The 27,129-nt window shown below is 32.9% G+C and overlaps 1 protein-coding gene across 6 annotated transcripts in view; it reads left to right on the top strand.

Moving 5' to 3' along the window:
• The window catches only part of LOC144972792 (cholesterol transporter ABCA5-like), a 79,078-nt gene that overhangs the window by 35,574 nt on the left and 16,375 nt on the right, over window positions 1-27,129 (top strand). For 3 of the 6 annotated variants that reach the window (XM_078914432.1, XM_078914433.1, XM_078914429.1), the window contains 15 exons: window positions 117-212; window positions 2,609-2,865; window positions 3,802-4,015; window positions 6,065-6,192; window positions 7,468-7,722; window positions 8,391-8,522; window positions 9,225-9,377; window positions 10,138-10,275; window positions 11,342-11,431; window positions 14,625-14,831; window positions 16,246-16,290; window positions 21,569-21,790; window positions 23,620-23,789; window positions 24,024-24,099; window positions 25,852-25,946. In XM_078914432.1, coding sequence (XP_078770558.1) covers window positions 117-212; window positions 2,609-2,865; window positions 3,802-4,015; window positions 6,065-6,192; window positions 7,468-7,722; window positions 8,391-8,522; window positions 9,225-9,377; window positions 10,138-10,275; window positions 11,342-11,431; window positions 14,625-14,831; window positions 16,246-16,290; window positions 21,569-21,790; window positions 23,620-23,789; window positions 24,024-24,099; window positions 25,852-25,946 — 2,278 coding nt within the window. The remainder of the gene's footprint in view (window positions 1-116; window positions 213-2,608; window positions 2,866-3,801; window positions 4,016-6,064; window positions 6,193-7,467; window positions 7,723-8,390; window positions 8,523-9,224; window positions 9,378-10,137; window positions 10,276-11,341; window positions 11,432-14,624; window positions 14,832-16,245; window positions 16,291-21,568; window positions 21,791-23,619; window positions 23,790-24,023; window positions 24,100-25,851; window positions 25,947-27,129) is intronic. The other 3 variants (XM_078914434.1, XM_078914435.1, XM_078914430.1) reach the window with 1 other exon arrangement.

The raw sequence follows: 27,129 nt of genomic DNA, 5'->3' as shown, positions 1-27,129 counted from the left end.
CCCTTATTAATATTACTTTCTGAAAAAATTGTTCTGCTCTATGTTGCACTTTAAAAAAAATCATAGTCTTCATCGATGTAACCGATGATTTAAATAAACTGTTCTTTAAATTACAGAATTGTTTGACCAGCTAGACAAAGGTGCCTCCAAATTGGGTATCAAAAGTTATGGGGTATCAATGACCACATTGGAGGAAGTCTTTCTCAAACTAGGTAAGAGACCAATCGAATTATGTTTGGATGGATATATACTGTAGTCAAGGATAGGACAGCTGTCCTTGACTGTAGTTTATATGTATATTTTTCAGTGCTGAGGGTTTTCCTGGGATCCTCAGAAATCCGCGATTTTTGTGTCAGAGGAGGAATTTCCTCCTTTAAAAACTGACATGATCCATGGCTTTGAGAGATTTGATGTGTGGTGGAACAAACTTGTGAAGTTTCTCCACTATCCAGAAGATAGCTAGAGTAGTTTATCATCTCAATGGCTCTAAAAGTGGGAGTTAGTGAAGTAAATATGTGGCGTAAAGAAAACCATTCATAATTTTCCTCCTTTTCCCCTTTTTGTCACCATCAGCACTGATTTTTTTTCCAAAATCCTAATAATTAAGAAAGTAGTTCCATGGAGTCATTTGTGTGGCTACGTCCAACAACGATCCACCTTAAAAAAGAATAATGTCAGATAAGATGGGGGATTTTTTAATGTTAAGATAACACCTGATGTCTCATAAGAGAAACGAGCAATGATCAACATAGACAGCGACCGGCATTGACAGTATTTGTAAAACTATGCCCACGGTCTGAACTGGTAATTTGTATGGCACTTAACATACGTTACTTCACTTGACCTAGGTGTGAATATATATAATTAAATGTGTGAATATGTGCCCATAAAAACTTGTTTCAGTTGGGTACTAGTCGCTTTTTTTTTGTCTCTGATCATAATTTGTAAAGCCTTGATAGAAATCCAATTATTTTAATATGTATGCCATAACTCTTAAAAATTACAATTTCATTGTATTTTATATTTAAAGAGGGGGAAAAAGACCATCATTGTAAATAATAGAAATTGACACAAAAGTAAGTCATGGTCTTAGTTATGTTGCTCCATAGACTTTAAAAAGTTGAAATAATCCTTTAAAGCCGTAAGGTTTATAGGTTTATTCCTATTTATATAGCTACCTTGCATAAAATTTCTGAGTTTTTCTAGTTTTGAATTATTACAATTTGGACATAAGTGAATATGGAACTTTCTAGACTTTGGACTTTTCAAAATCAGTGCTTTTGTAAACACTGAAAACGCAAATGGGGTTATATCTTAATGAGATGAAATGACTATATGGGTGAAGCATTGCACTATCAATCCAAGTACTCTGGTTCAAGGCCTACTTCTGACTTCTTCATTTTCTTCCTGATGATATGTGTTTAGTTAATAAAACTCATAACATCCGCCAGCCGGATATAAGGTACAACACACAAACATTTAGAGTCTGATTAATACAATGTTGTGAGAACTACTCAGGTAATGTAAATGTTGCTTGTTTCATCTGTGGTGTTTCATTCATCCTGTTTTGTTGATAAAGGGGAAACCCGAAACGTTCATTTGATATGTTTTTGTAATTAAATTGAAGCTTACATTCAATTTCACATTATTATCTATGAGAACTACTCGACTAAAACCAATAACAAATAGATGAGTGACGTCAATTTCATTCCTTTTTATTGCTCACTTTTCAGACCATTACGTCTGACGTCAAGGGTGTTTTGGTTTCACTGAAGTAGGCATTCAAGTGAAATTTCCTCGTCTGATGACTAAGGAGATCTTTTATTTATAATTTATTTCCTTTTATTTTTTCAATTTTGAAGGTTTTAAGAGTATAAGATACCTTTAGTTAGAGATCACCACATATCACCATAATGTATATTCACTGTTATCATTCTTTATTTTTTTTAATTATTTGGGGGGGGGGGGGGGGGTGCGGGGAGGAGGATATCTCCTTCTCCATTCTACAGTCATAAATTGGTTTAAATAACATTTTAGATATGGTTGATGATCATAAAAATCCTTTAGTTTACAGAAAAGATCCAAGTAAGGCAATGATTTTTCCTTAGACTATGATAATTTTTTTTATCGTCTCGTTTTACTTTCTCCCAGTTGTTGAAATTACACAGGAGTGTTGAAAATAACATTAACTCTCAAAGACGATCTTTAAAATATATGTGAAATCTATTTAACCGATTATCTATTTAATAGTTGTAACATATTGTACGTTTGCTTTAAGAATAATAATAATAATAATGATAATAATATTAATGACAATAATAATAATAATAATAATAATAATAATAATAATAATAATAATAATAATAATAATAATAATAATAGTGATGATGATGATGATGATGGTGATGATGATGATGATAATGATAGTAATAGTAATAATGATAATAATAATAATAATAATAATAATAATAATAATAATAATAATAATAATAATAATAATAATAATAATAATAATGAATGATAATAATAATGATAATATAATAATAATAATAATAATAATTATAATAATAATAATAATAATAATAATAATATATGACTCTCATTGCAGAGGGCTTTGATGAGTTGGAAAATGATGATACCGACTTGGATGGAGATCATCTAGATTTGGAAATAAACGATAAAGCCAAGATTTTAGAAGCCAGTGATGTTGATGTTGACGTTTCCAATGGTCACCTCCAGCGGGATACACAGGAAAAGCATATTTCCATTAACTCATCAAGGATTGACATATCTACTTGTTTCTCTCCAAATCTTATCACTGATGAAAAAGAACTTGTTAAGCAACAGTTTTTCACTTTACTTTGGGTGAGTACAGGGATCAAGTGGATATATGCGGGTTGCACTGTCTTTTAAAAATATCTCTCATGGTTGTAGGACTGGCTGATGACCATATTTGTCAATTGGAGTGGTTTACAGTTGACCAAATGAATATTATCATTCTAATTTGCTAAAATAAAAATGAATCATTCTTCTCTGGTTAAGTTGATCCTTTTCGACCTATAGGTAAGAATCAAAGAGCTGTTAACACTGCTATTTTTATCTGTGTTTCTACCCAAGAACATTATCTTTCCACCCGCATTAGAAGAGAGAGAAAAAAACAAACAAAAAAAAAACAAGAAAAAATGATAATCCCACTCTTATTTATTGTAATTATAAAAATTTGTTGTGGAAATAAATGTGATTTATTTACCAATACTTTAGAGGTTGAGGATCTTTTGAATTTTGCCTTGAAATTGGTTTTGTGTATGATTAGATTAATTAAAGTATATCATCACCTTTCAACAATCACCACTTCTTGGTGGAAAACTACATGTTGATGGATATTTCTAATTTCCTGGTCAAATTACTGGGAACCATACATTTGTAACCCACAGCCTGCATTTCGTCTTATGTTCAATGAACAAGATGATTAAAATTTAATTCAAAATGATAAGAATTGTGAAATTTGAGTTGGATACATGTTTAGAAATTCTGTTCACTTGTCATTAAAAGCGCATTACTTAAATGAAATGTCTCCTAAACTTAAAATTCAATTTTCGCAATCTGACTCACCTGACATAATACCACTTTGTAGGGATTTGTCACATATTAAGAAATATCATTACCAGTTCTGAAATTATTTGGTAGGTCTGTAAATGACATTTATTGTTTTGATTAATTTATGATAAATAATTAATTTAAAAAAATTGTTTTATTATAATATTTATTTATGGACTTAAAATTTTTTTTTTTAAATTTCAGATTCGTTTTCTCAATGTAATACGCAATAAGAAAGCAATGTTTTTCCAACTGGTTTTACCTGTGTGTCTTGTGGTGGCTGGGCTGGTGACAATTAAGACGAGAAGCACCGACACAGTACCGGATCCAACATTGTTACCCATCTACATTAACTACTATGCTAACAGTTCAATGTCTTCTATGGCTTTACCCGGTTTGCTGACCATAGACACTTTAAGTAAGTCACTTTAGGTATTCACTTTGCCACACATATCGAAATATAAAAACCATATTTTAGCATCAAAGTTGATCAAATTCTGTTTTATTTTCCCTACAAATTTGCGGGTGGTTGGATGGGAGCATCACCCTTGAATCATATACCTATGATGTTCGCATGGGTGTACGATCCGATAGTGATGTCGTTTCTTCTTCCCTTTACTAGCCTATCCTGCTTCTTTGGTTTGTGATTGTATTTTTGACAGGGGATATTTTTTTTTCTGTAAATCTTCTGCCTGTTTGTTCTTGGTTATTTATAATTTAGCTTATGATATCTTTAGGTTATGATTTTGATTTACATTTGTACTATTTTTGTTAGATTGCTTGTTTTTTTGTTTCAGCGGTCTCTCATATAACCTCAATTGTGTTGGAAGAGACCTAAAGCAACAAACAAACAAAATTTCCCTACAAATTTGAATGTTGAAATCGGAAAATTGGTGAAAAGTCATCGGTTTTAGTCTTCCATTGAAGTTTGGCTATCATGTTATGTGAAAATGATTTAGTCCTCGAATTCAAAGGGTTTCCCCCCCCCCCCCCCCCCCAGGAAAACAAAGATGTTATGCTTGTTGCCTTTGGCAGATCTAGTCATGTTTGGAAGTTTCATATTCTTACTTTCAGTTTGTTTTTAACCATAGGTTAATAATATAAGAGAAACTAATTGATTCCATCAAACAAAATTAGAAAATTATATACGAACCAGGAAACTTAAAAAATACATTAATATACCAACAACAAAAACCGTTCAAAATGTGACCCAATGAAGAAATGAAATATTTATTGATATGAAGAGATGAATGCAAAGTTGTCCCACACAGTTTAAATCATTTTTAATGGTATTCTTGTATATTTGTAATTGTTGTTGAAAAGAAGTTTTGAACCTTAAAAGTTTACTATATACTTTTTTGTTTATTTGTTTTTACTTTGTTGTTGTTCTTGTGGTTATTGTTGTTTTTGTTGTTGTTGGTGTTATTTTATTTATTTATTTATTTTTTAAAATTTGAAATCCTATGTTACATTTTTAGGGGGGGGGGGGGGGGACTTGATATAGACCTTGAGTTGATAGAGGCTTTAGATTGAGTACTATAAAAGGAAATTAAGGAAAAGTGATTGAAAACAACGTGCTGATTGATAAAGTATTTTCAGATAGAACAACATTTAAACATTTTATATTGAGAATCACTCAAGATCAAGCCATATCAAGCCAGGAAAAAAGTTAACAGCTTTGTTTTTATGATGCATCTCTCCGGAAGTGGTGATCACAAACTAATATGGAGTAATGGAAATTTAAAGCCATTTTTAAAAACCATGTCAGTCAAAGAAATCTGTCATCAAAATGATGGCAAAAATGATATATTTGATACAAATTAGACTGCAATTCTTAATTTTCGGTGTATGTGTGTGTTTTTATCCACCATATAAAAAAAAACAAAAACAAAAACTTAGAAAGTCTCGATTCATACCACCGCAAACGTCGCGTAATCGGAATCTATTGGCCAGAGACAATTACAAATACTGATCTCTATGACAAAACCAGGGTCCAACGCCTGAGTACAATAATAAAAGAACAGCGATGGAGGCTATTTGGTCACATCTTACGTCGAGAAGATAACATCCCAGCCCAAACTGCAATGACAGAATATTTCCTTCATGGCAACAAATATGTAGGGAGACCACCAACATCAATAGTAACTATTCTGAACCAGGACCTCTCTACATATCAGAAATTTCTGGATTCAGATGAGGCTGAATTAATCCCTGAAGAACTAAGAAATACTGCAGTGCCCTCTGTACTACAGTCACAGCAAGATCTTGACAGCCTCAAAACTCTGGCCCAGAACTCTGAACAATGGAAACAATTAACAATATGGATGGAGAAAGCAGCTATACTTATCGACCATGACTGAACCACACAGAAGGGATCACTTTTCGAGACAATCAAAGTTACCAAATTGACTTACTATATTTTAATTAAGATTAAACCTTTTTTTAAAAAAATATTTTTGTTCAACAGTAACGAATGCCACACAAGCTTTGATTAATTTATGGGGTCAAAGAGTAACTGTGGATTCCTATGTTGCCAATTCCTCTCATGCCAGTCCTCATTTTGTTGGAGTCCAGGTGGATGGAATGACAGGACCGGTACATATTTTTAAAAAAACTATTTATTTTATGTGAATATTTACTTTCAATTACAACAGATTCAATTATTAAGATTTAATCATTTTTCCCTTTAAAAAAATAATCAAATATATTAGTATTGAAATATTCCACTCATTGAGAACCTGGATGTAACCTGATTTGATATTCAGTCCCATCAACTGTGGCTATGTGGTCTAGTGGTATGACCCTCGCTTTTGGATCGGAAGGTCCTGAGTTCAAGCCTCGCTCAGTGCATAGTTGAGTCCTTGGAGAAGGCTCTTACTCACATTCTCTCACCATGTAATATTGCCTAACAGGCGTCATGTCCTGTCCTACATGTTAAATGTTGCTGTTGGCCAGGATCCCCTTGTAAAGCGCTTTGAGCATGTTTAGTGGATATTGCGCTAGATAAAAGCTACATCTTTTAAAAAGCTCAATTTATAGCCTAGGTCCACTGAATTATTATTATTATTTTTTTTAAGTTAACAAAAACAAAAAACAAACCCAAAAACTTGAGCTTTTATATAGGGTAATATCCACTAAACATGCTTCACATGTAGGAGGGGACATGACGCCTATTAGGCGATAATACAATTGTTTTCAACAGTGACAATGCTGTTTACTGCCAAGTATTCATTTTACACCTGAGTACGATGAGAGAATGTGAGTATAGAGCCTTTTCCAAGGACTCAAGTATGTGCCGCTCAGATCAGGACTTGGACTCAGGACCTTTTGATCTGAAGGCGAGTGTCATACCACGAGACCACATAGCAGCACGGCTTATTCTATTTATTTGCAAAATTTTATATCACGGTGGCAAGAGTGTGAAAATTACATTGCACTTTTTCTTGATATTGAACCTTTTACATCATAATTTTAAGGGTGTTAAAATTACATTGCATATTCATGTATATTAAGTAGAGGATATCAGTAGGAGGAAATATTTCTCATCAGACCACTTATTCCCATTTACCTCGTAGAAGTGGATAATGATTGCAACTCTTGATGAATTTGACTTGTCATGGGTTTATAGTTTTGACAGTGTTGAATGAAAATAAACAAAAGACAAAAATTAATATTATTTTTATTGTTCAAATATTAATTCAACTATAATAGATGTTTCATTCTATTAGCAATGAATTTATTATATTAATTTGGAAGCATATTAAATACTTGTTTTTTTTTGTTTTTTTTGTTTGTTTTTTTTCATTTCCAGTTAAGATTATAAATGAAATAAATAAATATTCGCTGTTATTGTACCTTTATTCATTCAAGTTTCTGACAAACTTTGTGGCATTGTACAACCACACAGCCCTACACTCCATTCCTGCCACTGTTTCCTTGGTCAGCGGGGCCATTCTCAACATGTTTAATATTTCCACTTACCTGAACGTGAGCAGCTACCCTTGGCCAAAGACTGAAAACAAGCTTCAGTATGATAATAATACAATGACAGCTGGGATGCTAATTGGATTAGCTTTTATCCTTATTATTCCTGGGTTCAGTGCGGAAGTTGTAAGGGATCGTGAGGTATGTTATACAGAGTATTTTTTATGTCATTCCATGCTTTAATGTGTTTGTTTGTGCTTTTTATCTAATGAAGCTTTACTAAAAGATTATTTGATGGTAAAAGAGGTATGGATTGTTAGCAAGCTGTGATAGATTTGAAACGTTTCCTTGGTTTGATTTTTAATTAAAGAAGAAATGATCCATACAATATCAGTAATTTAGTAATTTGACAAAATTATCTTTCTTTTCGACTTCCCCATTTAAAAAATTCAAACATCAGGCACATGTAAATAAAATAAAAAGCTTTTAAAGTTTTTGATTATTTTTAAAAATACGATAAGTAATTTGTTAATTCATGCTTTTATTTCAATCCGTTTGTATGGGACAGACTTCAAAATATCGAGTCTGTAGGAAAGAAATCTGTGGCTTTCCAGAGCAAAAAAAACACACTTGACTTCTGATCCATTAGCCTTCTGTTGAACATCTATATAGTGAGCTAGTTTGTCTTACAGTGATGATGAATTGTGATAAAAATAGTGGAAAATGAAGTCGTTCTTTTAGGCCTACATAGTAAATATGCTCATCATTTAATTTAAGGACTTGAAAATTTTATGCAAGTTGTTAGCAACTCAAACCTATTACTTACTCATTTGAACACTCCACATTCTGTTATTTTATATTTTCCTCAGACAAAAATCAGAGGCCAATTGAGAATATCTGGTGTGGGCTTCAACGTTTATTGGGGTACTATTTATGTGATGAACTTTGCCATCTACCTCATTCCTACTATATTAATCATCATCTTGACCATAATTATAGAGGTAAAAAGAATAGTAGTTCTTTTTCATGACTTAGTTTCTTATTTCCTAATAATGGTTTATTGTTAAAGAAACCTGGAAAGGGGAGAGAAAGAGTCTATCAGAGTGATTTTTCCTAAACCTCTCTGGGTTCTTTTGCTGCATGGGAACGGTCAGATGGATTTATGTATCTTTTTGTGAGAAATATTTTTTTCTTGTGAATCACCGGTCCATATAATGTTTCATATTTAATTTAAAATATGTTTTTGTAACCACTTGAGGGTATCCCCTTTGTATTGATCCCTCTTTATCTGGGCTGGACTTAAAACGATGTCAAGGTAGACATAGGACTTGAATTTATCTGATATCAAACAATGTGATTTATTCGAACTCGTCTCCTTGTCTTATTTTTTTTTTTTTGGATTGTACTCAGTGAAACTAAACTCCTATTCTAAAATCCTCATTTTTGGGGGGGGGGGGGGGGGGGGGGGGGGGTCACTGAAATGACTTAAAAAAAGCAGCTTGGATTTCTTAAGTCAAGCAAACAATGTTATACAATCCCACTACCCCATCCCCACAACTCTTAATCCTTAACAACTTACTCATTTAAAATGACTTTGATTGTTATACTTGTAATTATGTGCTGTTAAGTGAAAATGTTGTAATCATGAATATATTATTTGAAGTGATTTGTTTATTTTATTTTATTTTTTTTTCTATTTACAGATACCAGGATTAAATTCTGCTGGTGCCATTACAGCCATGTTGCTATTATTTCTCTGCAACATTCCATTTTTCTGCTTCTTTGCGCTCATTCTTTCTTTTATATTCAGTAAAGCTGACAACTGCACAGCCTACCTACCTTTCATGTTGAATATAGTGAGTTGAATTACTGATTACTTTATTTAGATTATTGTGATAAAGAAAAGTTTTGATAGAGAAAATTCTTAATATATAAAAGAGAGATTAAAGTCTAAAGATATAAAAAATGGGTACATTAAAAAATCTCTTTGAACGAAATAATCAAACATTGTCATTATTTTCATATCGTCAATTTTAAAAGTTGAAACTTAACATAAATGTAAACGATGACACCTGGTTTGGACGCCAAAGTATTGATATCTTTTTGTACCAACATCCATTCACTCTAATGTTGTGGATATTGATTTTTCCATTGTCTTTATTCAATGACAAGTTGTTATTCTCATATACTTTATAGTCGTGGTGAATGATGGTCCATTTTCTTTCAGAAAAAAAATATTATTGTTTTGTCCAAATATTGTGTGAAGAATAATAAGCCAATGTTTATGGGAAGTAGAAAATGGTGGTCTATAGGGCATATTATATGATTTTAACATTAAATTGAATGCAAAATTATGCACATATCCTTTCTTAAAAAATCCTCATTAAGTTGTTACCAGAAATATTTAAAGGAAAAAATTAATGTAATGCCCTCTTTAGCCAGATTTGTACCAATATTGACTGTATCATGATTACGCCTCTCACATTTTGGTGTTTTTACTCAGTAATATTAATTGAAAACAGATTGGTGACAAAAAAAAAAAAAATGATTTATTATGGACTTAATAGTTTTATTTTATTCCATGTTTCTTTTTTCTTCCCATTTCCTGATGTTTAGACTGCTATTCTACCTTATATTGCTGTTTCTGTCGTGGATATGGTGAGCGATCCTGACATCGCTGTCATACTTCACTACATCTTTTGTGTCATTGATCCCCCATACATCATCCTTGGAGGTTTCTACTTTATTGCAAGAGTAAGTTTTAAAAAGAAGATTGTTTGAAATTTGGATCAATTTCACTTTAATACAAAATAGGATATTAAAACATCCCCCCGTAATAAAGTCATATTTTTGCCCTAAACAACTTGATTTGCATGACTACACATCCTGGCATGATTTTTGTTATTTTAAGTAAATGCCATATTCTAATGCATACTTGATGTTATGCTTTGAAAGCTAGTCGAATACCTTATTGAGGAAAAAACCTTTAGTGTTTATACATTTGAGTGTTTTCTCTTTTAATAGATCAATCATCAGTACTACTACTTCTACTACTACCTACCTACTACTACAACAACTACTACTACTACTACTACTACTACTACTACTACTACTACTACTACTACTACTACTACTACTACTACTACTACTACTACTACTACTACTATGAAAACAGGGACTTGAAGTCTCTGTTCCAGTCGGTCGATCCGCTTACAATTTTTAAAGTATCTGCAGGAATGTGAACTCCTGCAGAAATTGTAAAGAAATATTTTTACATAACAAACATGTAACTATTATGATTTTATAAAGATTTTATTATAACAGTACTCGTTTTGAGCAGCTATGGCCCCTCAAGGCCGATAAAAATTGATAAAAGACAGAAACGGGCGCTTAAATGACTTAAATAGTGTCGAAAGTGCCATTAAACACCTAAAAACAAAAAACAAAAACAAACTCCTACTACTCAATGAATTGTATTTTTATTGTAAGGCTCTTTGAAATGCAATTACATAGAAAGCACTAAATTAAATGTACATCATCATTATTATTATTATTATTATTATTATTATTATTATTATTATTATTATTATTATTATTATTATTATTATTATTATTATTATTATTATTCTTAGTAGTAGTAGTTGTAGTAGTAGTAGTAGTAGTAGTTGTAGTAGTAGTAGCAGTAGTAGTAGTAGTAGTAGTAGTAGTAGTAGTAGTAGTAGTAGTAGTAGTAGTGGAAGTATTATCATTATCATTTTTATTTTTATTATTGCTATCATTTTGTTAATTACTTATTTTTATGATTTTATTAAAATTGCAGATCAATTTGTTTGCATCCTACTCTGGAAAAGAGATAGATGATTCATCATATTTTGCACGGGACAATCATACTCTGATCGCCATTTGTATGGTATGAAATAAATACTCAACTAGCCTGACCCTTAACTGACTAGAGAAAAGAATTATTCCTTTAAAATTTAATTTGTAAATAATCTTGAATTACTCAGCCCATAATCTTAAGTAGCAATCTCCAAACCAGATCTCAAACGACCAACACGTTTCAGAAGAACAAGTCATGAAAATAGTTTCATCCATCTCTTTACTATCACAAAGTACCAGAATTCTCATTATATCCTAGAACGATTGCAGATTGGAACAAATTTCATTGAGATATCACATCAACTCTAAACTTTGAAACCTTCACATGCCTCCTCTTGCACTTCATGTCATCAACATGATGAAGGTCGGTAGACATTATACGGCAAATGCAGAGATAGATAGACATGCAAGGCAATTTGTATGGTCATCTCCTGTAAAGACAATTTTGGCTTGAAGTCAACACCTTATCCAGTTATTTTCTTACATACTGTTGTTTCAAAATTTCTGAAGAAGACAAAATTTTCAGCTGGATTTCTGCTTTTAAGTAAACTACTCACACTGAGGCAATCGCTGGCTGTGACTGCATCACCAGACATGCCAACTCTCCTGATTTTATCAGGAAATTCCCAATATTTGTTCTCATTCCTGATTTCCATAATTACAAGCTATATTCCCGATTTTGCTTACCTTTTTGTTATTCCAGGAAAAAAACATCATTACCATCATCATCATCATCATTATCATCATCATCATCATCATCATCATCATCATCATCATCATCATCATCATCATCATCATCATCATCACCACAACTGCAACCATTAAAATGATCATCATCTTCATCATCGTCATCATCAGCTTCGTCATCATGATATTCATTATGTTCAGTTCTCTGCTAATACAGCTTATTCTATCCAAAGTGGTTGCATACCTATACTATGGTCTTTCGAAGCCCTCACATTCCAAAAATACAGAAAAGTTAAGAACAAAACAAAAAAAAACGAAAAACTTTCTATATAAATGAAATAACTTAGAGTACTAAACTAAAACTTTACTTGAAAATTTAATTATAATTTCTTACCTTGCCCTTTGGATTATGCAAATATGATAATAAGTCGATAAATACAATAAGAACAAACAATAATGCACTATATAAATGCATAATTGAGAAAAGACACCATCTATTGCTTGCATTTACATTTCTAAAATTCCACACATTGTTTCCCTTCAATTTGGGACAATACAACATGCTTTTACTTACAACATGCTTTTACTGTTGAGCAAAAAAGTTGCACTTTTACTGTAATTCTGAGATTTTAAATTTAAATTCAGTACTATATATATATACTAGTAAAAAGCCCGCAATTTCGCGGGGAAAGAACTATTTTCATTCAATATTGCCAGAATCATTTTCTTGATTAGCTTGATTATGATTAGATGCACATTTTAATCGATGTGCTTGTCGTCGATGCCATGCTTTATTCGGCATGGTTTTAGTTTATCAGTCAGTAGATATCAATATCAATAAGTCCCAAGTCTTTACCACGCTTTACTTGGGAGTGCTTTGCACTACCTTCAATACTTCACAAATTAAAATGGCGGCCGAGAATCAAAACAATGGTCAAATTAGGACATTTTAAACTTTCACAAATCTATCAAGGTTTGTTCTAGAGTTTTTAAAACGCTTTTATATGATGACAAATTGAATAAATAAACGCCTGACAAAAGATCAACGGTGAAAATACAAATTGAATGAATACTGGGGATGTAGAAGCTTTCGGAATGTCTCCTCTTTACTTAACTTATGTGAGGTCAAATGAAAATCTGAAGCGGACGCGAAAAATATCATGTCCCTGAATCTGTCTACTTTTGGTTTGTTTGGCTAGAAGCTAGACAGATCCAATTGACAGTTTGCCGACAACGTTTAACTAAATATTTCCCAGGGCAATAATTATCACATCGATGGCATAAAAACGACAGTAATATCAGCAGTAATATTCGTTGATGTTGTTTATTGGTGAAACTTGTTTAAAATTTCTGTAAACCTGAATACTGTCATGTAATCAAGTGAATTATATCACTATGAATGCCACGATTTGCTGTGAAAAATGCCAATCTGACAGTTCCTAGCAAACACCCCCCCCCCCCCTCTTCCCCCCCCCCCCCCCCCCCCCCCCCCCCCCCCTTTGCTCAGGAATTTCTCTACTTGATGGACACCCCCTCCCCCCTTTTTTTTTTTCTTCCACGCAATCACATTCCAAAACACACACACACACACACATATGTATACACCACACACACACACACACACACACACACACACACATAAACATACACGCAATGAGAACACACTACTACATAACACTGATCACCGCTAAATCAACACAACGGAAGTAAGGACTCTACTGGACAGATAGAGTTGAGGGTGTGGTCATGAGGTGTTAGTCTCTTCGGTAAATTTTTTATGATATCTGTTTGACTTAACGAACTTTCAAACTGACTTTAAATTATAAAAGGAAATCAAGTTATCTGTTTATCTATCTGTAAAAAATATATTTCTATTTTTCAAATCTTTCAGTAGAGTTGTGCGCCGTATCAATTTTTTTATTGACTCAAATAAGCACAATGTTCTCCACAAGGCTATATTTTTTAAAGAAAGGATATATATATATATAATGCATATACATACTGTGTTCCAAAAGTTCTGTACAACATTTGATGTGTTGTAATTGTACATGTTTTCTTTAGTTCCCATAAGTTTCTCACGTAATGATGCAGCAATTGTATTGTTTTGAAGAATAAAAACAACTCACCTAGTCATGCCACGTGGTAAAGTCAATAAAAGCGTATTTTGACTTCTTAAATCAAACTGTGCTCTTCCAGTGTGTTGTTTTTAACGCAAAACACACTTAGTGAGTACACAAACAAAATGCAGTATTGCTTTTGAAATTTGAATGAAAACTTTTATTGTGGCTTTAGTATTCATCATGGTAAAGTTGGATAATTCAGCGCATGATCGCTCAAATGGTATGATTCATTCTGGGATTCATTACGTCATGTCACGCCCATCGTGTTAAATAATAAGTGGAAAGTTTCAACTGATTTGATATAAGATTTTAAAAGTTATACAACATCAAAGTTGAAGTGGACAGAACTTTTGGAACTTAGTATATTTACTTTTTTTTTTAACACTTGAAAATTGATATATTCATTTGATATTTCAGCCTGTAGTGCACATGATTTGGATGTACTGGCTTCTACGAGTTTTTGATATTATGAAAACTGGAGGAAAAGTGTCAGAGGCTTTTCCATGCCTTTCAAAGTCGAAAAATGTCATCATGGTTCCAAACAGGGATGTAATTGAAGATGAGGACAGTGATGTCACCGCTGAAAGATCAAGAATAGACTCCTTGAAATCTTATGCCACGGAGGTAAAATATTTGGTTCAAATGGCAATTCCTTTAGTTTATAAATAAAAAGAGTCAAATCCGTCACATCTGTTAATTTGTATGAAAAGATGTAAAGGAATATAAATATGTCTCAACCTAAGATATTGCTTCATATAAGCCGTCAGTCTTCTCTACTTTTGTTGATGTGGCCTTTGGTTGCTGTTATCTTACTTAGTCACAAAAAAATGTGATATGGTTGTGCAGTAACAAGAACAGTATTGTAACAATTACTTTTAAAGTAACGTTGGAATTGACAGGATCAATGAAAATTTTGTTTAGATAGCTTTTACTTTAATGGTTGAATGGCCATTGCTGAAGGGTTCTGATTGCAGATTTTATTGTACAACATCGAAGTAGGAAATATACAACCATCTAAAGAAAGATTTCTTTGCTACGATTACTGTTATCATTTTTTATATTGATTTTGCTTTTCTTTTCTTTTATTTGGTTATCACAAATCAGACCGCCTTTATACTATGGACTCACCTAGAGGATATAGATGAAGGAATTCAAGAAATATCAACTAGATGGTTGACTTATCATATGTTAGTGTTAGTGTGGCACATTGCTTTCAATGGGTGGGAAGGGTCATGAATATCAGTAAACATACCTGTAGTATAGTGCTTTATTGTAAAACATGCACATATAGCAACCGAGGGATCGCTTAGTGGTTTATTTACTCAACTTTTCCTTTGTCAGACCATTGGTCTTCCTTCCATTATCTTCCATCTCCTTCATGCAAACCAACACCTGGTATGTTACCTGGTATGTTTTATGTTACTGTTGATTAATTTAAGAACATAAGAATGTGAAAAGTGCAAGTATGCTTCCTCATAATGATATTTTATAATGCATTTATTAAACTTTCCTTGGTGAAGTGGTAACAATAAAGTTCTTGGTTCTGACCTGACATCCTAGTGGTAAGCCCTAAGGACCCATCCCATCCAACACTGAAATTTAGAGGCTCCTGTTTTGCCTTGGGTTTTGTCCAAAAATATACAAGTGGTTAAAAAACAAACAAACTGCATGGCTTATTTTATATTCATTTGGTTCCAAATTGAAGTTTTTTAGTGCCGGAGGACCCGCGGAGTCGGAGAATATTTTCGATTTTGTGTAGCTAAAAACAGACAGTAACAACTGCTTGTTTTCCTGTAAAGAGGATGCCTGTCAAGTGCAAAGTACTCTTTGCCAGATCAAACTAAGTCTGACTCCCTGCCGACTACACAGAGGATCCAGAAATTATTTAATTGTGTAGTGTTTGGTACTTGTAAATGAAGTTTTATGCATTTGACCATTTGTCTCTCCCCCCCCCCCCCCCCCCCCCCTTCTGTAAATGAATCTGACAGATTTTTAATTTTCATATTAACTTTTCTGATTATCTTACTTTGCCTGACAGAAGTATACACCTACTTCTATAAAATTGACTGAGATGAATGTAAAGGTAGACCTTTTATCTTCTTGGTTTATTACATTTTTATCTGTATATATCAAGGTGTGCCTTTATAACCATCCCTTTACTGTAATCACACCCTTCCCCTATTGTGTGCATTTTCATTTGCCATCAAATATTTATCACGCTTCTCTCTAGTCTTTTGTTTTTATAATCGCACCTTCTACTTGTGTGTATATCAGTTACCTTAGAAAAGTATGCTTTCCCCTTTTAAAAAAATCTATACCTATGTTTCGTGATCTCCACTGCTATGGCTGTGTTCCCATCTTTATTTTTTACTAATCTTGTGGACTTTCTACCTGGCTAAAAATGTATGCTTTTGTAATCCATCCACACAAAGCATTATTTATAGATTATCTCATGACAGTAGCATATTAAACAGAAAACACCTTTTTTTTCTCTCTGCTTTTAATATTGTAAAGATTGTCTATAAAACCAATACCCCTTGTCACAAAATCCTTTGTCGGTAGATATAGTTGCAATATATATATATATATATATATATATATATATATATATATATATATATATATATATATATATATATATATATATATATATATATATATATATATATATATATATTTTCTACACTTTTAGCCATATATTTCCATGATGTCACATCAAGTTTGTCACAGTTTTATAAGTTTAATAAATCTCCAGATTTTTCTCCATTTGTTACAGGAAGGGAAAATTTATAGAATATTTACCTCGATTCTAGTATCAAATCATCATTCTCATTTGTCCTCAGCACATGAAATATACAATTTGATTAGATCCTTAACTGTAACACACCTAAAACATGACTCCAGAGTTCACGTTATTATTATTTATAGCCTGTCATTGTTGTGGTGATAAAATTAGCATTTGATCAATCCAGTGATTGGGATAGAATTGACAAAATTTAAGTGAAATGTCAACCTGCTCTCTCAACCCTTCCGTTGAAATATTTTCCATTCAGTGACTCACTTGCTGTCAATTAATAAAGATTCTATGGGGTTTTGTTTTTATGCCACACATCGACAGTATTCCTCAAATCATGCTTTTGATAGCATGTTTTAAATATCGAGGAGTTATCAAGTTTCCACCAACAAAGCTTGTTGGTCTTTTAGATAACAAGTTGCTAAAAAAAAGTCCCCGAGTGAATCTCTTTGTAGACTGAATAAACAGTTGATTATTAAACCAATTAGTGTGCTGCTATGTGGTCCAGTGGTATGATACTTGCTTTTGGATTGGAAGGATCTGGGTTTGAGTCCCACTCTGAGCAGCACATGGATGAATACTTGGAAAAGGCTCTTTACTCACATTCTCTCACCGCACTCTGGTGTAAAATGAGTAGCTGGCCATTAACAGCGTTGCATCTGTTGGAAAAAGATTTGTAATAATGCCTAACTGTTGCTGTTGGATAGGGACCCCTTATTAAGCACTTTGAGCACGTTTAGTGGATATTGTGCTCTATATAAGTGCTCACTTTTTTTTCAATTAGTTAAATTCATGTTAAGCCAAATCTTTAACGAGTTATTACTCAAAAGTTTCAAAATTCATCTCCAAGACTTATTTCTCACTTTTCTTATAACAATCATTTGTTGCAATTCATTCATATCTCATAAACTATCAGCAACTTAATCTTCGACTCTACCTGGGTTTTAGCCTTAATTTTAGTATGACACTTTCCCGACTTTAATTTCTCTTTTCTTAGATTTAACGGAAATATGGCATATAGAGTCCACTGGGTTTTTTTTGGGTTTTTTTTTTTTGGGTGGGGGGGGGGGGGGGGGGGGGTTGTTTGTAGTGTCTTTTCTTTTTATCTTTTATTTTGTTTTGTTTTGTTTTTGTTTGTTGTTTTTTTTTTTGTTGTTTTTTTTTTTGCTTATTTCTTTGCTTTTTTTTTTTTTTTTTTTTTTTTTGATAGTTTATTTCTAATCCAAATTTGAAGTGAAGACAACAGGTGTAACCCTTATTTTGTTACAGAAAACAATAAGAAATATATACTTTGACCTTTTTATGTTGAAAGCGCTCTCTTAAAAGCAAACATTCATTGGTCTAAATGTCCATTTCATGACAACTAATCTATATTTTACCATATACATGTAAAGATATTTTTTTGGTGGTTCAATGTTATGTAAATACATCAGAATAATGAGTAGTCTTTCAGAGTCGTCAGGCCTATAAAGCATGAGTTGTCCACCATTAATGCTGTTTTAAGAGAACATAGCAATTGTTTGATACCCTTTGGATAAGATTTAAGTCTATCTCAAAGCACTTTCTGCCATATCTAACAAACCCAGTACAATAAATGTCACTGCTGTCAATCACTGCTGGGTTGACAGAGGAGTCTGAAAATATCTAAACATTGAGTATGTAGACTTTGCTTGGGAAGTCTTGTGCTGTATTAATTGAACAATAGGAACGTGATATACATTAGAATCACAATGGATGATATTAAGCAGGTCGTCATTATACTGAATGGAATTGAAAGCCAAATAGCAAGTAATTTTATTCACTAATAATCATGGATTCTCAACTTTCTCCTTAGCACCATTTCCCTCTGATGTGGGTCTTTGGTAAATTTAAATTTCCTTTTTTACTTAAAATGTTATTAATTCATTCTTTTGTTATTCTTTGTCATATATTATAATTTTTATCCTTTGAATGAAGAATGCTTGTTATTAGCTTTTACTTTGATCAATCGACTACGCAATCATTTGTTAATATGTGACCCATCGTCTCAAAATAGTTTTTATGTCAGGTTGACTAACATACTGAAAATTAAATTTACAGTCATAAATATACAAATATTGGGCGAAGTTTATGTGTTTTATTGAAGAGAAATGAATAAAAAGTCTTAAATTATTTCTAATTACGTTAACGTTAAATTAGATTTTTGGCAAGTGTCTGACAATGACACAATACCGATTTGAAATAGTAGGTCACATGTTTTTTTGTTGTTTTATTTGTTTGGGATTATTTTTTATTTATTTGATTATTTTTGTTTGGTTTCTTTTCTCATTATTTATAAGGCTTTAATAACTTTCATCTTTTGAAAGTATGTTATTTTTATTGAAAAATACTTTTGCAAAGTTAAAGGCACCCACCTGATTTCTTTTTTTCCCTAGTGAAAAAAACTACACCCGGAGACGTTTTTCCTAGCAAAAAAAAAAAAAATAGATTAAAAGTCTCCAAATGAAATTACAGATGTAAGATTTGATAATTGTGGCAATCATTGTTTGTATTTACTGAATTAGGTCTATTAAATCTAATATTTACTTGGCAGAACGAAGTCTCAACAATATTTTATATAGATAAGTTCTGTGAGTTGAAATTGATAAGGCTTATGATAATAATGCTTCAAAAGAGAAAAAAAATAGATGAAATGATACATTTAAAGTTGGGTGAAGCTTTTATAAATGCTACTAGTAATAATATTTGGCTTGTGCTCAACTATTGGACTTCATTTTTGGGGGATTCAAGCATACTTATATTAACATATAACACATGCTTATATTGTTGCTTTGAATATAACCAATTTGAAATATGAATTTTGAAAGTCAAGATAAAATTTTCCTTCCTTTTTTTCTAAATTAGGACAGAGGCATAGTTATAGTCTTTCTCACACAAATTACAATTATTTTTTTAAAGATTATAATACAGTGCTGATCCGCTAAATGCCAGGCAGTTTAATGCCTATTTTGATCAGTTGCCAGCGTATTTAATAAAATAGAAAAGGCTTTTAAAAAAAAACAATTCACTTTCTTATTATCTTCAGTTGTCATTCAGAACTAAAAGGCTAGGATTATTTGATGGCAGACTAATGTCCTTTCCAGTCATAGCAAGCAAGTGTTATTGTTCATTTAATGATAAAGATATAATATCATTAACTTATCCCTCCTTGGATGAGACACTAGTCTGTCATCAAATATTCTAAAATAAATGTCTTAAAGGCGTGTGTGAAAATACTCAAATACTCGGCCTGATCCAACACACCCAACTACCTAATCTTCACTTTATGAACAAGGGTGTGGTGGGGGAGGGGGGGTCCAAAAACAAAACAACAACTTGAATAAAGAGATTTAAAAAATAAAATAGATAAAAAAAATATATTAATAGTATATTGAAATTATTTTGATAAACGACACTCATTTTTAAAGACCATAACTCTCTTTCTCTCTCTCTCTCTCTCTCTCTCTCTCTCTCTCTCTCTCTCTCTCTCTCTCTCTCTCTCTCTCTCTCTCTCTCTCTCTCTCTCTCTCTCTCTCTCTCTCTCTCTCCCCACTCCATCTCTCACACTCTTCCCCCCTTCTCTCTCTCCCTCCCCCCCCCCTCTCTCTCTCTCCCTCCCTCCCCCCCCCCCCTCTCCCCCCTCCCCCTCTCTCCCCCTACCCCCCTCTCTCTCCCTCCCCCCCCCCCTCTCCTCTCCCTACCCCCCCCCCCCTCTCTCTCTCTCTCTCTCTAATAATAATTATTTTTCAAAGCTTATAGTAAATCCCAACCCTTCCCCTACCGTTGTGATCATTAAGACTAACCACAATCCACAATATTTAGCGGAAATGGTCATGTGATCTAAATACACATGATGAGTTTAAAGATAGCGATTCATGTTTTTTTCTTAAAACCACCTCTCTCACACTTACACAGCTAGTATAGAATGTATATATATTGTTTATGTTTGATTAATTTATGAAGGATTATAAACAAGTGTGTTATCTTGGTCTTAATTCAGAAATATTACGACTATATTGAAGTTTCAGTCTTACTATTTTAGAAATTATAAGTGGATAGTGGAATTGACAAAAAGTAGTTCTTATCCCATATGTGCGGCTATGTGATCTTGTGGTATGAGGACACTCACCTAGGATCGGAAGGTGCAGGGTTCAAGTCCTGCTCTGAGCAGCACATAGTTGAGACCTTGGAAAAGGATCTTTACTCACATTCTCTGACTGTACTCATGTGTTAATTGAGTACCTGGCAGTTAATAGCTTTGTTTCCTGTCTGAAAAAAATGTAAGTCGCATAACAAGCATCTTGTCTGATCCTCCATGTCAAGTGTTGCTGTTGGCTGGGGATCCCTTGTAAAGTGCTTTGAGCATGTTTAGTGGATATTTCGCTATATAAATGCTCAAGTTTTTTTGTTTGTTTTTTTTTTCCATTATGTGTCTATTAAGTCGGTATGTTTTTATTCAGAATTGATCTTCTATTGTCAGTTGCATGTGAATCGATTCTTTCTAAACATTGAGAGTTGTAGTTAATTTGAGTTTTCTTTTAAATTCTAGGAGCCTGCAGCCTACACAACACAGCTCAGGAAAACGTATGTGAAAAGAGTTGAGAAGGGCATATGCTCGAAACCTGGTAAAAATAAGACAAAAGTGGCAGTTCGTAATCTTAGTCTTGGGGTCAATGAGGGGGAAGTCTTGGGTCTTCTAGGGCCCAATGGTGCTGGCAAGACGACAGCTTTGAATATGATAATAGCAGAGGCAGAGCCCACTTGCGGGAGTGTGAGTAGGATTCATAGATATAGTGCCTCATAACCATTGCTGTTGTCATCTTCATTATCATATCATATCATCATCATCATCATCTTAGTAAACGACAGAAAGGTATGAAAGATGACGATCACCCCCTTTACAAATGTATTAAGTTCTCCATGAGAAGCCGTCATATTTTATCAATCAAAACAAAGAAGACAACACGTTATCTCAATTCCTTTTTACAACATAGTGTTCAAATTTTAATGTGCAACTGTGATTTAAATACTATTTATTAAAAATATACATATACTAATTCAAGTTAGAGGCTACAAGGATAACATATTTCACTTTATAAAATTGATATATATTTATATATATATATATATTATATATATATATATATATATATATATATATATATATATATATATATATATATATATATATATATATATATATATATATATATATAATAAATTTTCACTACATTTTTTGGCCAGACGATCGTTTCTGTTTTTTTTTACACTTCTTCAGTCGCGTAATACATGTAATGATTACAATGGATTACGCCGACTGAAGAAGTGTAACAAACACAGAACGAGTCGTCTCGGGCCAAAAAATGTAGTGAAAATTTGCATTATATATTAGCTCTAACCACCATTATCGAGCACTTTCGTACCTACAAGTACCCACCAACACTCATAAATATATATATATATATATATATATATATATATATATATATATATATATATATATATAATATATATATATATATATACTATGTTGCCATAAGTTATCAACTCTATATTTATTCATTTTTATGCATGCCACGTCTGTAAACAAATGTCCATTTTATTTGGATGAATAAAGTATATTTTTATTATTATTATTATTATTATTATTATTATTATTATTTTATTATTAATTATTTATTTTATTTATTATTATTTTATTATTATTATTATTTTTTTTTCTGTAAATTTATTATATTTATTTATTTCTCATCATTTATTATTATTATTATTATTCATTCATATCATCATCATCATCATCATCATCATCATCATCTTCATCATCATCATCAATCATCATCATCATCATCATCATCATCTTCTTCTTCATGATGAATTACTACTACCACTGTTATTATTATTATTAGCAGTATTGTAGTATTTTTGTTATTATTATCAATATCATTATTGTTATATGATTTGTTTAGAGGATTACGCGATAAGCTTTTCTTGATTGGCAAGTTTATCAATAGGTTGTAATAGTTTGTTTTTTTGTTGCAATTATGTATATTAAACTTTTAATCCTGGGTCGGGTTCCATATCTCTGATAGTGGGCAGGGAGGTACTTACTGTGTCTTCTCTTCCCCTATATCTGTTTTCCAACTTGCTTTCTGTCTTTCTCTTGGAATGAGATTATTTGGTTTTGTCCTGGCCCTGGCCGGATATCCTGACTGGGAGGGAAGCGGTCAAATGTATAGTTAGTTTTGGGAGATGATTTTTATTTCCTTGTAAATCATTTATGTACTTTATTATGTTTTGTTTACATATTATATGTGATTTGTAAACATTTGAGTGTATTCCTATTAGTGCGGACCTGAGCTCGTGTCTGGAAGAGACTTTTAGGCGATCTCAGACTAAGTACTTTGATAATGTGCTCAGGGAATCTGCATCTGATTCCTATTTGAACCAATTCCTCTTTTTCTTACCTTTTCTTGGGTACTTTAATTGTAATTCTAGAACTTTTTACTTTCCCATTTTTTTCATTTTTACTAGTGTTAATAATGAGTTGCGAGCTCAGTAAAACCCTTAAAAACAAAACAAACAAACATTTATTCAATCTAGGTGATAGTGGGAGGACATGATATCCGTTCCAGTATGTTGAATATGGCTTATCTTGGATATTGTCCTCAACACGATGCTCTGTGGGATGGGATTACCTTGAGGGAACACATTATTTGCTTTGCAGCTGTTAAAGGTGTACCACCAAAAGAAGCGGAAAAATTGGTCGATTTGTAAGTAGAATTTACTTTAAAATATAGGAGTGGAATTTCTTATACAAAATTTAAAAAGTAGCTACATTTATGTCAAGTTTTCTAAATTCTTAATGTGCATCAGATTTGTTCCCTTAACATTCGACGTTATTTTATATTTTATTTATATAAAATTTAATTATTTAATGGATAAATTTCTATTCAAATGAAATATTTATAATTTTCAAGACAATCTAATGTTTTCTCCATTAACAGTTACATGACCAATATGAAATTAAAAGATCACAAGTCAAAACGAGCAAAAAAGTTGTCTGGTGGAACCAAACGAAAGGTATATTATATTCTCTTTCATTAATGGAAATCTGGAGTCTGTCAGTTATTTTAGTATAATTCATTAATATTGTTTTCAAATTATTTATTCTTTTTGAGCTTCTGATAATTCCAGGTTATCAACTTTTTAAAGATAAAAATGACAATGTTTCAAATATTCTCTCAATACCTTTATACACTCGAGCACGGAAATCTCAAACAAGTAGGAACTGGGCCTATTTGTTCGAGATTTCCATGTTCACAGAGGATATGAGGAAGAATATGTGGGAGGTAAATGTGGGTGGTCTTGATAAAAGTCATATCATAATGATAACTCTCCCTTATTGTGAACTCTGTCAAGAGTCGAGAGTGAGACAATTCAATTTCCTTTTCTCTGCCAAATTGTACAAAATTATGAAGAGAGTTTTCACTGACGTTGCGTTCAGTGCGTCTTGTCTTGTTCAATTACAGAAATGGAATGACAATTCCCACTACGTGTGTTTGATAAAAAGACAAAGCCAGCATATTGCATTGTGGATTACACACTCAGCACGCGATGTCATTACCAATGAATCTGGTACCTAAAATCACTATTATCACTATCACTCCTCACTTAACACCCTCAAGCTCTTCCCCCCTTACCCATAGCAGGCTAAAAAGAGAGGGAGGGCATTGCTCTGACACAACTCTCACCCCACCTTCTCCACCCCTAATTGTTTGTATCATTTTAATAAATAACAGTCACTTACTAAAAAAAAAGTCTCCCATCCCAACGATACTAGTCATTTTGCTATGATACTGGCACCTCAGATTAAGTACCATAAAGTAAGGTAACGATGGAGTGATGGGTGGTGTCTGTAAGACGCTGGTCAAACATGCTTCGCAATTCCCCCTCAGTTTAGCATGCACACACACACATACACACATAATATATGCCATACACACATATACGTGCAACACATTAACTGACACTGACACTATGCACTACATGGAGAGTGATAGCATCTTTTATTTCCGTTCAACGCAAACAATTCTAAAAAAAATAATTTCAGCGGACTGCAAGGGAATGTCCAGTTTTTTCGAGATTTCCGTGTTGGCCCCAGAAAGTGTTCGAGATTTGCGTGCTGTCAATACTAACGAAATAGAGGGATTAAAACGGGGAATTGTACCTGTTTGAGATTTCCGTGCTCGAGTGTATATTCAATATAATTCCTCAAAACACCTTCCTCTCCAGGCTGGTAATCTGATATAATAATTTATTACCTATCATAATCTAAACCCCATGTTCAACTTCTTCATCTTCAAATAAATCAACTAACTCATTAACACTGTTGTCGATATGCATACCCTACAGAAAAAGAAAAATTGAACTTTTCTGATAGTCAGTATTACTCAGAAGCTTTATATCAGTAGGTAGGTTGCTCTATAGAAATGAGTCTGTCAAAATTAGATAGGGGGGGGGGGGAGTATTAAGCTAGAAACCTCCCCTTTTTAATTTGTAGTTTACTTGACCTCATTTGATATTGTTCTATTTGCACCACTGTATAAGACCAGTGGACAACTGATTAATGTTCCCATATGTAAAGTATCTCTAGCTGAAAAATATTTCTCTCTTTATATAATCAAGTCATTTTTTGTAATTAGAATCCCCATCCCTTTTCCATTGAATTGGGCTAAAGCAAACCTCGGTGAAATGTATTGTATTTTTTTTATTCAAAGCGACAGTTATTGAAATAATACCACATTGTGTTGTATCTCTCATTCCCATTTCCAGCTAAGCTATATCCTGAGCATCCTAGGCAATCCAGACTTGGTTTTAATGGATGAGCCTTCCACTGGTATGGATCCACAATCCAAGAGGTTCTTTTGGTAAGGAAGCAACTCCATTAAAAATAGCTTAACTCTTGGATTTTGATTTTAAAAATTTTAAAAAGGAATTGAAGTCCTTTTATGCGGCCTTTTGTCATTTAGACATTCATAGAAGGCAAATTGTTACAAATGGAAGAAACAATCTATGTAAAAAAGAATTACACATATGTGACATCGCCCGACTGTTTGGTCCGGAAGGTACATTTTGGACATTTGGACCTTTTGGTATTTCTGAATAGATCATTCTATTCTTTTCTCTTTAATTTGATACCCGTTTCATTAATGTATCATATTTTTTGGCTGAGTTATACAAGATTGAAATTGGGAGGTTCCTGCTAATCTCAGATCCAAAATTCAGAGAAATTGGCACTTAAAGATTGTACACAAATCACCATAGCAACGGCATGTTATATTTCAGCTATCGTAATAAAATTTGGCATGCGTTTTATATAGCATGTGTGTAAAATTATATTTAATTTGGTCCATCAGCTTTTACACAACACTCGTTTTTGTAATGACAATATTTTTGTGAATTGACCTTCGAGTGAAAAAATAAACCCAACAAATAACACTCATACTTTTATCCATTTTAACAGTGCAATGTTTATTTAAAGTTAGCTGTGATATCGGCACTTTTTCACAAGATCTGCAATTCTGGAAAGTCTTCACAAATTAACTGGCGAAAGTAGTCGAGGCATTACGGTTGATTGACTGAAAACCGAAAGGCCGTGAGTAAGTCAGACAATCTAACACTTCAAACTTGAAACAAAGGAATGAAAATAGTGTCAACTCAACCATAATTTCTCTTACTCAATCGATGTGTTCAAATTTGATTCTACTGGCGGGGGGCGGGGGGGGTTGCACTCAGAAAGGAAAGAGTCCTCACCCACTCGGTTTTTTTTTTCTTTCATTTTCAACATCCTCCTGCATGCCCCCCGCCCTCTCTCTCCTCTTCCTCGCTTCTCTTCTCTCTCTCTCTCTCTCTCTCTCTCTCTCTCTCTCTCTCTCTCTCTCTCTCTCTCTCTCTCTCTCTACTTCCTGTTCCATCATTCTCTTTTTCATTTCATAATCACTCTCTTCATTTTGTCTCGTCCCATTCACTATAGCTATCTCTTTCTATCGGTCTGTCCATTAACTCTTTTCTGTTAGTCTTCCTCTCCCCCCCCCCCCCCCCCCCCCCCCC

This window comes from Berghia stephanieae, chromosome 5 (assembly GCF_034508935.2).
Source record: "Berghia stephanieae isolate SIO BIC M18660-M18661 chromosome 5, UCSD_Bste_1.3, whole genome shotgun sequence".
Lineage (NCBI taxonomy): Eukaryota > Metazoa > Mollusca > Gastropoda > Nudibranchia > Aeolidiidae > Berghia > Berghia stephanieae.
This window is presented reverse-complemented; position numbering and strand designations above follow the sequence as displayed.